The sequence below is a fragment of the Molothrus aeneus genome, chromosome Z, assembly GCF_037042795.1.
Source record: "Molothrus aeneus isolate 106 chromosome Z, BPBGC_Maene_1.0, whole genome shotgun sequence".
In the NCBI taxonomy this organism is placed as follows: domain Eukaryota; kingdom Metazoa; phylum Chordata; class Aves; order Passeriformes; family Icteridae; genus Molothrus; species Molothrus aeneus.
The window spans coordinates 18,230,917-18,243,672 of record NC_089680.1 but is presented as its reverse complement, the minus strand read 5'-3'; the positions used below and the strand labels follow the sequence as shown (position 1 = coordinate 18,243,672).

Sequence of the window (12,756 nt, the reverse complement as noted above, 5' to 3'; positions counted from 1 at the left end):
GCTGAAGGGAGAATTTATTGCTCTCTATAACTGCCTGAAAGGAAGTTGTAGTGAGGTGATGCTTGCTCTTTTCTACCATATCTCAAGAGAAAGGATGAGAGGAAATGGCCTTAAATTACACCAGGGAAGGTTCAGATTAGAAAATAATTTTTCTCTGAAAGAGTGATTAGGCACTGGAAAAGTAGCCCAGAAAAATGGTGGAGTCACAGTCTCTGGAAGTGTTCAACAGGCATCTGGATGTGGCACTTGAGGACATGGTTTAGGGGTGATTATGGTGATGCTAGATGATCTAGAACTAGATGATTAACTAGATGAGGAAATAGACAATCTTTCAGGTCTCTGATGACCTTGGCAAGTCTGTGTGATGATTCTGTGTGAAATAATCTGTGATTATTTCTTGTGCCTTTCCTGGCCTGTGGCTTGTGTCTTATCTGTGCAGCTCCACATACCCCTTGTGCCTTCCATATCTCTGTAGGCTGGCTTCCCCCAGCTACACCCACTGTCTTCTGTTTCCAGCAGGAATACAAGGCTTCATTTGGTTTTTCAATGGTTTTTCTTACAGAGAAAACCATTCTCTCTTCTCTGTAAGAAAACCATTTTCTCACAATCATCAGACACAAGGCCTTGGATTTCTATGGCAGCTGGGCCATGAAGTTGGAATAGTGAACATTTCAGGGTATAGACAGATATATTTTTAATTGGAAGAACTTAAACTATAAAATTAGAGGCCCTGCTTCAAGACTAAGACATGGTCCTTCTATAGCAGGCCTAGAAGATTAATGTTTGCAAATAGATTAAAACAATGTCAAGGCCAGCTTCTCTGGCACCTTTCAAAGTGCTAAATTCACTGTAAAGATGGTTGCTTAAAGTGGTGACAAGTGTTAATGACATTGTGTAGTGGAAAGTGCAACATTTCATACATGGGACATTGTGGTAGTTTTTCCTTAGAAGAGCTTCTTTGGAGAACACAACAGCTCACTGATTTGGCATAGCAGTCTCCTCCCTGTGGATTGTTTGCACATTGCAGAGGCTAATTAACAGGTTTTCCAGCCCAGTATTGCTAGTAAAAGCAGCTAGTAAAAGCTAGCTAGAATATAATGAAAGGCTATAGCTGGGCTAGGGTGTACTTTCATAAATTGGCATTTGGAAGTAAGTTCTTAAGTCTGTATTTCTGTAGAAGTACAACTCTAAATAAAACAGAATTGTGATATTATATGGTATTATGGTGATAATGCAGCTGCTTTCAGGTAAGTATCAAGAAAACCTACTTTAATTTGTATACATAAAATGGTCATACAGCCACATTATGAATTTTAAAGTGATAACATATTAAGTTAAAATTCTAATGTTTTTAATCCTGTCATAACTTTAGCTAGACTGAATATAAAGGCTTTATTTAGGCATAACTGTAGCCTGTACAGCACAAAACCATTTGAAATGTATGTGTATCAAGAGGCACTGAAATTACAGTATGTGTGGCAGGGACCTTACACTGCAGAATACTGGTGATACCTGAGAGCTTTGTAATAACCTGCATTTCTTATTAAAGGATATGCTGAAGGCATCTCTTTGAAGCACTCAGAACCTTTAAACTTTGGTCAGTGAAGTAATGTTCTCATTCACTGGTTCCTCTTGGAAAAAACCTCCTAACCTTGTTGAGAGTATGGCAACAACAGCAAAAAGGCACCCCACCTCTCTTCACTGCTGCTATGGCACAACCCTTGGGCACTTGGACTCTTAAGATAAAAATCAAAAGAAGCTCTCAACAGACACAATTTGTTTCAGGCACCCTGCAAACAGTTGTGTCAAGTCCTAGGCTTCAGTTCAAAAAGCTCTGAAGTATGTGCTTCACTTTAGGCATACAACTAGCAGAGCCCTTAATTCTTTTCTGAGCTGAGTGAGTGTTGACTCAGTAACCACTGACTTTTAATAGAGAAGGAAACATGCATTTTGAAGAAATGCCTTTGGCCTGTACTTGTGGTTTCGGTGGAACTGAGCTAAAGTGCAAGGTGCTCTAAGACCATGGTTAGATGCACAGTGTGCCACACATGGTCAGTGTTGCCAAGGTTATCTTATAACATAATTGCAGTGCCATCTGTCAAGAAGACCACCCTGTATATACTTTTGTTGATACCTTAAAAGGCAATAAATTGTCTTCATTGCAGTGCCATCTGTCAAGAAGACCACCCTGTATATACTTTTGTTGATACCTTGAAAGGCAATAAATTCTATCTTCATAAAGATATTGAGGTGTTTGAAGTAACATGAATGATAGAGATGGAGAGACCTCAGGACTTCTCAGTACTGGTCAAGCCCTCTGTCCGGTGAACTCTTGTGCCTTCAGGGACATGAATGGATACAGCTCCAGGCAAGATGATCTGGGAAGAGCACCAATGAGCCCTGTGCCTTGTGCTTACCTGTAAACTGAATTCTTGGTGTCAATACTAACAAGTCAGTCTTGCTACAACTGCCAAGAGAGACAGCTAGGTGTGATGTTACAGATCAGAGGTGATGTTACTCTAGAGGAGATTGTCCTTCATTTTCTTGAGTGGCATTAAAAACTCAGCATGGAATCCTACCAAAAATAAACTGGATCTGTAGTGAAAAAACATAAGATTTGAAGAGTGGTTGGGGATTTTTTAAATTGTTTTTTCAAAATCTCTTGATTTAAGATGTGACCAAAAAAAAAGTAAGGTCACATATTTTATTGCCTATGGCTTTCATTAATTTTTAAAGGAATGAGTCAAATTGCTGAACAAAACCAGTAGCAGAGATTATATGATGAGCAGATGTAAGAGCCATTTTAATATTTAATGAGACCAAAACGTTCTCATCACTAACGATCTTTTCATGGCACTTGCCTTTTGAATGGGTGTATGTGGCTGCATGTTTCTAAAGGACTAACGTTTTTGTCTTTCTAATTAAATACCTCTCAAGACTGGCTTAAAATTGGCAGTGGCTTGGAAGCGTTTGGTTGTCATGTCAGTTTAGGTTATGATAAGGTGGGAAACTGAGTGTTTGGTTGCATCTCAGCATATTGGTGTGTTCAACCTCCCCACATATTTGAGGGGCTTTTCAATCAAAGTTGATGAGAAATACCAAAGCACAGAGCCTTACAACCAGTCTGTTTGCCAGGGAGATAAACTGTTAACATAGAGACAAATCGGCCAAATTGGAAAAAGCACTTAAAAATGTGTATCCATTCTCTATCAGTGCAATGCAGACCCAGCACAGGAACTGGGTCCCTTTTTAAATGGCTTGGACACCTGTGCATAGCGACCTGCATGGAGTCAGAAGCACATCCACACTGTAGCCAGGAACTGAAACTGGGAGCCCTGCCTGTCAGTCAACAACCTGTGAAGTAATACTCCTCCATCACTCACATACATCTCATATGGAGAGAGTAGAAAAAGCGCCTCATAATAAACTAAGTCTATGAACATTTTAGCATGACTTTGTGTTTCTATGAAATCAGTAGTGAACATGGATATCACTGCTAATGAACGTGTAGTGATGCACAGGACTGAGCTCTCATAGCCATTGCTGTGTTTGATATGCTGCACTAACACTGAATTGTTGACCATTCAGTGTTAGTGCAGCATTACCATAACTGGTAATGGATATCCTGTGTGATTTAGAGATAATGTTAACCCTGACTGTTGGGTTTTTCTTCCATTTGCTGTTTGAACATGAGAACAAGAAGGCCATTATTTGTAACAAAAGTTACATGGCAAAGGAGAAATTATATTTTGAATTGACAGAATCCTGAAAGTGTAAATGTGGCTTCATAACTAAATATATTTTCAGAAAGGAAAATGAGTTAATCAAGAATAAGATGTCCTTGAGAAAGCTTTGGTTTTTTTGTTTTTTTTTTTAATCTTCCTTGGAAATGTTCTCACCTCTCATGGTACAAAAGTAACTAGCATATCTGTGTATCTGTATCACAGTATCTCAGCAGCTACACTGCTTAAAATTTACTTAAATAGATTTCTTTATTGATGCGATCCAACCAGAATAGGACATGCCAGGAATAATAAATTGTTTAGAACCTGGAAATCAAAAACTTCAAAAAATTTAGATTAAGGTTAGGAAATCTAAGTCTAAGGAAAGTTAAAAATGTTCTGAAAGCTCTCAGAAAGGCATTCATTCAGTGAAGGTCCCATTCAACAGGAGTTGATTTGAGGTAGGAACCCGTTATCTTACAAGCTGTTTATTATCAAGGGAATATATCCAAAGGACTGGTGTGTTTTGTTGGTTTTTTTTAATGGACAGTGTAGTTAACATGGAATAAAATAATTTGATATATTAACTGTGGAACTTAACAAGAGAAAATAGCATTTATTCAGATGCTAAAATAGCTTTAATTCAGTCAAAATTAGGATATTCAACCATACAGATCCTCCTACCATTTCATACAGTCAGACCACATTGTCTTCATGTATGTCAGTTGATGTTGCAGAGTTTCTAAGAGAATCATCTTTCCAGATTTCATTTAATGAATCTTTTTTCGTTTCTTGAGTGTTAAAATAGAGAGTGAAACTGGCCTAATTCAAAGTTGGCTGGTAGTGTAATATAGACTTTCCTGTTCCTTAGGTAGGGTGTGCCAAGTAAACATTAAAGATTAGTTCAGACTTCAGAAACAACATCTTTTGAGATTTTTGTTGAGGAACATATTGTGTGGTTGTTGCTGGGGGAGAGGAGTTGGAACCATGAATCCCCGTTCTTCAAAGATCCTCAAAGTGAATATTACCAGATTGAAAAAAAAAGAAACCATGGATTCTCCATGTTTGATGTCGTTAGACTGTCTTGTGAGGGTCTGAAGAAACTATTTCTAACTCTTTTATTTTTTTTCTCAGGTTGGGGGTCACACCATGCTGCCCATTCGTTGGATGCCTCCAGAGAGTATAATGTACAGGAAGTTCACCACAGAAAGCGATGTCTGGAGCCTGGGAGTTGTATTATGGGAAATCTTTACTTATGGCAAACAGCCATGGTATCAGCTCTCAAACAACGAGGTGTGTGTAATATTTTCTCAAATTGAATTTGGAAATCTGTTATGCAAATTATTGGTGTAGCGTCTCTGGAAAAAAGACAGCAACAAATTTATTTCTTAAAGGTCAATGCATATATATGGTATTTATTGTGTTGTCATGAACCATATGCTTGAATTTCTTCTTTTTCATCTTTTTCTCCCCTGAATGGATGGAAGGTGTTCAAGCAGAACTACAGCAGTTGGAATTTAATTTTTCCTTTGCATAGCATAAAGTCTGCCCTGGGTAGACCATGAAACAATCAAAAGGACCTTAGCTATCTCCTGAACAGATGTATCATACATGGTACTGTGTCAGAGTGGCTGTCCTTAGCCACAGACAGATTAGATTGAAGTAATCAAGATATCTCTTGATTTCTAGGCAGTCACAAGTATCCCCCTTCCAGAGATTAGCCACAATGATACTCATATGCTTGCAGAAGGTAGAGAGGAGAGGCAATGATGCTCTATGAGCAGCTTGAAAATTTATCCTCCTTCTGAGGTGGTAGTTGGGTAGAGAGAGAAGCTATGGGATTAATTCCCAGCTCCGATTTCCTTATGTGTGGAGTGGTCAGTGTGGGTAAACTTAACATGAGTGAAGTTATTGCTCTTTGACCACTTACATTACAGTGAATTTTCCAGATCGTATACTGCTGCTCATACATCTGCCGAGAAAAGCAGTCCTTTCCAGAGATGGCTGCATAGCAGCCACCAGTGAGGCTGCTATGGTTAAAGTTAACTCTTCCATGGGTGAACTCTATGTAGCTGGCACAGCTGATCCTTTGCTTGTGATTTCTCATAGGTGATTGAGTGCATCACTCAGGGCCGAGTCCTGCAGCGACCTCGCACATGCCCAAAGGAAGTGTATGACTTGATGCTGGGCTGTTGGCAACGGGAGCCTCACATGAGGCTTAACATCAAAGAAATCCACTCCCTCCTTCAGAACTTGGCCAAGGCATCTCCAGTCTACTTGGATATTTTAGGCTAAAGTCTCCTAGCATTTCTTCTTCTGGGCTGCGGGAATGAATGTGCTCAACTGCCACTGAACTACATTAAAATGTGTTCTTAACTTTGACAGTATTAATGACAAAGTTACGGAGAAGCTTTCAAAGGGCAAGCAATGTGTGCTTCTCCATCTGTAGACACAGTATTGACTTTTTAGACATTACCAAGACGTATCTTCTCTCTTTCTCTCAGTTTCTATCTTTTTTTTTTCCTTATCTCCTGTCTTTCTAATCAATTTGGCTTCTGCATTATTGTAACTCTGCATAGACAAAGGCCTTAAAAATCCAATCTGTTATATCAGCAGACTCTTCAGTTTGCCCACCACAACTAACAATGCCTTGTTGTATTCATGCCTTTGATGTGGATGAAAAAAAGGGAAAAATATATTTGACTAAAACTTTGTGATTTCTGCTGTATAGCTACTGGGAGTTTCTATGGATTCACCTCATTTTTTTTTTGCTTCAGCCTGTGGGTGGAAAAAGAAGACTGGTGTTCTCTGCATGAAGAATGTTCTTTGCAGAGACAAAGCCAGATAGAAAGAAGACACTCTTCTGTGACACACTATCTGGAGGACTTCGGGAAATCAGGTGGCATCCAACCCTACATGAAAACACTGAAGTTATTTGATGGAAGACAAGAAGGGGTTTAGCCATTTCCCTGAAGAGTCTTTCTGAGGACTTAAGGAATTGTTTAAGGAGGTGCTTTGCCAGCACCATTCATTGCCAGAATCAAGTAAAACAAAATAAGATGCTGCCTGCACTGCACGCAATTGTGTTACAACATGATAAAGTAAACACATGCCTTTTTTTTGTCTTCTGGTAGGATATTGTCATGCCACTGGTGTAAAAAATGTTCTCCAGCTAGTCTTTTTTAGTAAAGGCTGAAGCTAGATTTAGTTACATACAATATTAATTTCAAGATTACATGTTGGAACTAAGGATTTTGATAGGACAAACTATAAATGCTGAGGCAGGTGTATCTTATGCTGTGCTTGTCCAGCAGCATAATCCTTCCTTCCTCAATCCTTTCTTTTTTTCTTTTTTTAACCGTGCAAGCAAAACTGTGCATGGTCTTTGTCGATTAATGCCCTTTGTGCAGAAACAATCACTCATCTCGTAGTACACCCTAGTAGACATAGCAAACTCATAATGATATAACCTATATTTCATTAGAAGGGGCTAATGGAGGACATTAGCCATGTTAAAATGCCTTTACAATGTTATAGATATTATAGGCTGATATAACATGAATAATCTAAAGCACGGAGATCACTGGTTATGTTTGAGACATAGCAGGGGATAAAGATCTCTACAAAAAAAAAATTTACTCTGTGGTTATGGCTTGCTATTCAGAGTGCAAAGATTCTGACCTCAGCGTCATTTTTGTATTGGTACTATTGCTGTCATAACCAACATAAACACTTTATTAAATAATTTATTTTTGGTTGGATTGGCATTGTATGTGTACAACATTTGCATGGCCACTGTGTTGATGACCGCTGCATGAGCATACATGTTGTTTTTCAAACTAGAAGTTGACAATTTGAAATTTAGAGCTAGGATTATTTTTAATATGAATTCTTACAAATGAAAACCTACCTTACCTATTCCTCAAGACTTCTGCCTCCCTCTGTGAGGGGGCGTTATTGCAAAAAAGTGATCTTTCTTTCCATTTTCTCTTTTTATTATTTCTTATTGATATGAGCCAGATCAAAATAGTCCATCTTCGTGTTGGGGATATTTTATTTAATAAATTAAGCATTTTATTTTTGTAAGTGTTCCCATAGCACATTTAATATATAATTTGCTCGCATGTATTATTTATTGAGGCACTTTAAGTTTTTCCTTCAGAAGCTTTTAGAGCTAGCTTATAAAAATTCTGAACATTTTCAGAATAAAACAGTTCACTGGACACTGATGAAGTTTGACCCTTCTCAATGTCATTGAAAAGGCAGCATTACAAATAAACATGACAGTGTAACTATAAAGCCATACTCAGTATTTCTTTAATAAACTAGATGTTATTTCTTAACTGCTACTGAACTGGAAACACATAAAAAGCCAGAGGAAGATTCCTACAAAATGGGCCTTAAGATTTTATCTAGACTGTCTTGGAAGTTCTCACAGAAAACTAGAAAAAGACTGAGCATCCAGTGAAACCCATTCTCTTGAGAATATGAATGTTATATTTTAAAGGAATTTGAAATTGATCTTCAAAATAACAGTGGTGGAAAAGAAAGATATCAGAGTCGTCTTACTGTGCAGTGGGAAGAGGGTGCAGTTGGTGGAGGGGGCTGCTAAGTTTCTACCTGCATATTCTGTCTTAGTTCTTTCTGAGAAAAAGGCATCTAAGATGATGCTTTTACTGTAAAAGTGTCTCCAGCCCAAAAGCAAGCAAGTTTTGCAAGCACTGAAAGAATGTATACCAAAAATAACCACAAGACCCTGAAAATGTACTTAATGGCATCTTCTTTTTGGTTTACTAGTGAGACTTTTAGAGTCATTTCAGAGAATAAATAGTATTAAAAAGCATTGTGCAATAACATAGCAGTTTGTTAAATTTATAAAGGACCAAATGTTCTACAGAGCCACCACCTATAACCTTGACCTATATCATTAATGTTCTTGATAGTGCATAAAATGTGTAATCAAAGTAGAAAAGCTGTAAACTGTAGCTATACATAGTTTGCGTTTGTTCATGAAAAGATGGGTAAGTGTAGCAGAGTGAGCAGAGAAGAGGAAGAAATATGTTCAAATCACAATGAAGGTTGAGTATATGTGCATATTCATCATGCTTGCACTGTCAGGTAAATTGTGTACACTAAGTAATTATGACAATCAGGCTCATTTAAAAAGTCTTTCTGGACATAGGACTTTCTGTGCTATGAACTGACCATATAGATATATATAATATATGTGTGTTTGCATATGGCATATATATATATACACACACATAGCATATACATGTATGCCTATGTCTGTTGTATTTTACTTATATATGTGCAGACATGCATGCACATTATGTATGGGCTGTGTGTATATGTATAAATTTACATACACCTCTGTTATTACCAATTATGATTAGAGTGCTATTAATAAATTGATAACGTCTGCTGAGTAACCAAATTTTTTTCTTTTGATATTTCTTTTTCTATATTTGTAAGATTCAACTAACTGGTGTGCAGCAGAGGCAGTGCTAGAATGCCAGAGATTTAACAACGAGCACTTTTCTTCCCCAGATGATTGCATAAAAACATTTCTTCCATTCCCATCTCACTTGTTGACTTCTCACAATGAAATTAACAGATAAGCTTCCAAGCTCAGAAAACAGAGTTTGTTTTACTGTCTTTTCTGGGTTTCTGCTCCTGTTGTTTTATTGTTCTAGCACAATAGTGCAGCTCCATTAGCATTTTGTACTTGCCTGCAGTAACTAAATAATTCCAAGAACGAGTTGAACTATTCACACTGCAACATGACTTGGAGAACAAGAACACTGACATTCAGGAGTAATAATAGTAGCATTCATCGCACTCTGTTCTTCACTCTCAATAGATCTGCAGAACTCAGAACTGACCATGGAGAAAGACACTTGTAAAGCAACAGCATCCCATGATGCCTGATGGAGTCTACACTTTCTAAAGGACTGCATTCATTTTGACCCATAAAGCAAAATATCTATATATTGTCTACAGGTTAATAAGTAACTGCTTATTTTTTGATCTTGTTTTTTTTTTTTTTTTATCCTTGCTATTTTTTATCATTTCCTTTCCCTCTTTCTCTTTTCCTGTCTTTCCTCCTTCTTTCCTTCTATTTCTTTTTTTCCCTCTATTTTTTTTTCTGTCTGTACCCTCCTCAACTTTATAAGAGATTGTGGTCAAGGTAGACTTTTACAAAACACTTTGAAAAGAAATTAAATGACCCAAATGACTAAGGTATAATGTATATGTGCTAGAACTAGTCCACATTCGGGTTGTTGAGGCCTGTAACTGAATTTCCAATACTGCTATAAAATGTGGGGGAGAGGAGAAGGGAGGGACTGGAGAGGAAGTTGGGTTGGGATTGCTAAAGAGAGATGAAGGTTTCGATAGCACAGGAAGTTGTATCTTCTTTTTGTGAGGGCTGGAATAAACCACTGCTTCTTTGAGTAAGAGGTCCTTTAGAGCCTTAGTTAAAACACCTTTGTTGGGGCAGGGTGGGGGGATGTGTTGTTCATCACAAATATGAAGCAAAAAAAAGAAAAAAGTCTACATGTTGCAGGGAAAACACTGTGAAATTCACAATAGCAACCAAGTGACTATTTTGCCATCTTTTAAACATATGTCTCAGGAGAAGAAATGGGAAATGATGGATGTGTTATTTTTCCGTCTATGCATTCTGCACAAGATCTGTGGGGATTTTTTGTTTGCTTGTAGAAGGTTCTGAGTGATGACTGGCTGATATTTTATAGACACTGAATATTTGAGCAAAGATTATGGAAGCTGCTAGTAAGTGAGGCCATTGATTGAAATATGTGAGAAAACAGAACAAATCAAATCTATCCAGAGGCCTAATTCTTGCAGCTTATGTGTATCTTTCTGTAACTTGTAGAAAAGCACCTAAGAATGTTTTATATACAAATAATTTAATTTAACATTTATGTTTAATTGAATCACCAATAGAGAGAGAATCAATTAATTATGAAATATTTGTCCCAGCCCTTCTCTCCACTTATAATTTATGTGTATATATTCTAGATATCACTCCGTTTGTCACTTTAGGTAAAGAGGAAGATATCTACATACAAATATAAATCTCTATATTGTCACCAAATTGTGACCTGGTGTGTAGAGCTATCTTTCTCCTTTCTTTTTTTTCCTTTTTTTAAAAAATTTATTTAATGTGATGTCTCTGTGGAAATATTTAGTGGTTCTTGTTTTGCAGTTTGTTACAAGTAGTCATTGCTTTAAAACTTTCATTGCATCTTGGCTGATTTCAAAGTGATGCCTAGGTATCAGTGTTAAAAGTTTTGTTCGTGAATCATGTGACCAGCTTCTCTCAACATGACATGGAAAGTCTCTTGTATTACAGTGTATTTAATAAAAATGATGTCTTACAATAAACAATGTCATCCAAAAGAAAGATAAAATTATTACTTTAAAACACTAAAAATTTTATGTGGTGTTGTGTGTTGTTTTCTGTTGTTTGAATGCCTTTGTTTACCTCTATTCTTTTTAGGATGAAATTAAGGAAACGTTTGGTATGCTTAGAAGCATGGCAAGTTTGCACTCTAAAACTGGGAAGCAAAAGCAGGTTGCTGAACTCGTAGTTCATGGAAGAGCTGACCAAAATTAATAGGACAAAGGAATGGCCATCCTAATGGTAGACACATTTTTTTGGTCTTCAGTATTCAAAGGAAGGTCCTATTTGCATTCTTGTTCATGTGAGCAGCTGGCAGCAAACATCTGCTTATCTTCTAGCAGAAGCAGGCCTTCAGGTATTTTCTGGCACTTTCCTAAAAGTGTCCTTCAAACTGCAGCCCTGTTAAAAATGTAGATTTTTCTTTTTAACTCATGTCAGTCTTCTATGAATATATTGTGAACAAATATATCATTAAATCCAAGTCCTTGATTAAGATTCAGAACATGGACAATCAAAGGAAGGTTCAGCAACTTTATTAGAAATCACTCCATAATCTGGCTTGATCTCAGTCAAGCCCTTCAAGGCCAGAGTAAAACAATACAAGACCCACTTTGTGAATATATGTGCTTCCTTCTGCCAAGAGACCTCTTCAAGACAGATGAGCTGGCTACAATCATTCAAAAGGTCAAAGGAAAATAATCTACTGAGGAGAAGCCTCAGGATGAAATCTGTCCAAAACTGAAAATATTATTAAAACACACTAAAAATTTTTGTTGACAGTTCATGTTCATGCAGCGGCTTAGAAATGCCTTACCTACTTTCATGGTAAAATCCTGATGCCTTCTGGATTTGTTGGGTTTTTGCTATCCCAAAAATAAACACCTCTCTGCAGGCAACTGGTTGTGATGAAGTCTGTTTGGGAGCAGTGAGAGCTTCAGAAACCCTCAGCATATAGCATCGTCCTGCAGTCACATCAGCATGGGTGCAACAGCCTGCACACACTCCACCCCCATTCCCTTTCCCCAGGGATTTTTAAGGCTCGGGGCATGTAGCTGCAGCAGGGACAGGACATTACCACTCCTCATGGAGGCTTTGCACCTAAGACACAGATGAGCCAGCAGGGCCCATGGAGTGCCTCAGCAGTACACTCAGAACTTTTGCAGCATTACAGCAAGTACCTCTCCTGCGCAGCCCAGCCTACCCAAGACGCCACTTTAGGTTTCCCCTCCCCGGCAACCATCCTGTACCAACAGAGTCCCACTGATCTTTTTAGCTGAATCCCAGATGGGCCCTTGGGCAGGCAAGAAGTGTTGAAGAACTTGCTCATCACTTGGTCACTCGAAGGAGATGAGTTTTGTATCTGCTTTTCTCATCTGGGCACGTACGGCCCTGCAGCATGCGGTGTGTATCAGAGCAGAGGTTCAGTTTAAAAGCAGTGACTGGTGCCATTTTTGTTGCCTTCTGTCCACTGCAACTGTAAGGGTAAAGGTGTTAGTTCAGGTTGAACAATAGTCTTGTTAAAGACTAATGAGCTCCTGAAGCTCCCAAAACATGTCAGACTTGATAGTCTCTTTAAGATCACTCATGCACAGCTCAGCAATATCC

The 12,756-nt window shown here is 38.0% G+C and overlaps 1 protein-coding gene across 2 annotated transcripts in view; it reads left to right on the top strand.

Annotated features, from left to right (window-relative positions):
- Window positions 1-11,181, top strand: part of NTRK2 (neurotrophic receptor tyrosine kinase 2) — a 197,665-nt gene extending 186,484 nt beyond the window's left edge. For both annotated transcript variants that reach the window (XM_066569673.1, XM_066569671.1), the window contains 2 exons: window positions 4,857-5,015; window positions 5,832-11,181. In XM_066569673.1, the coding sequence (XP_066425770.1) occupies window positions 4,857-5,015; window positions 5,832-6,017 (345 nt within the window). In that variant the 3' untranslated portion in view covers window positions 6,018-11,181. The remainder of the gene's footprint in view (window positions 1-4,856; window positions 5,016-5,831) is intronic.
- The last annotated feature ends 1,575 nt before the right edge of the window (window positions 11,182-12,756 follow it).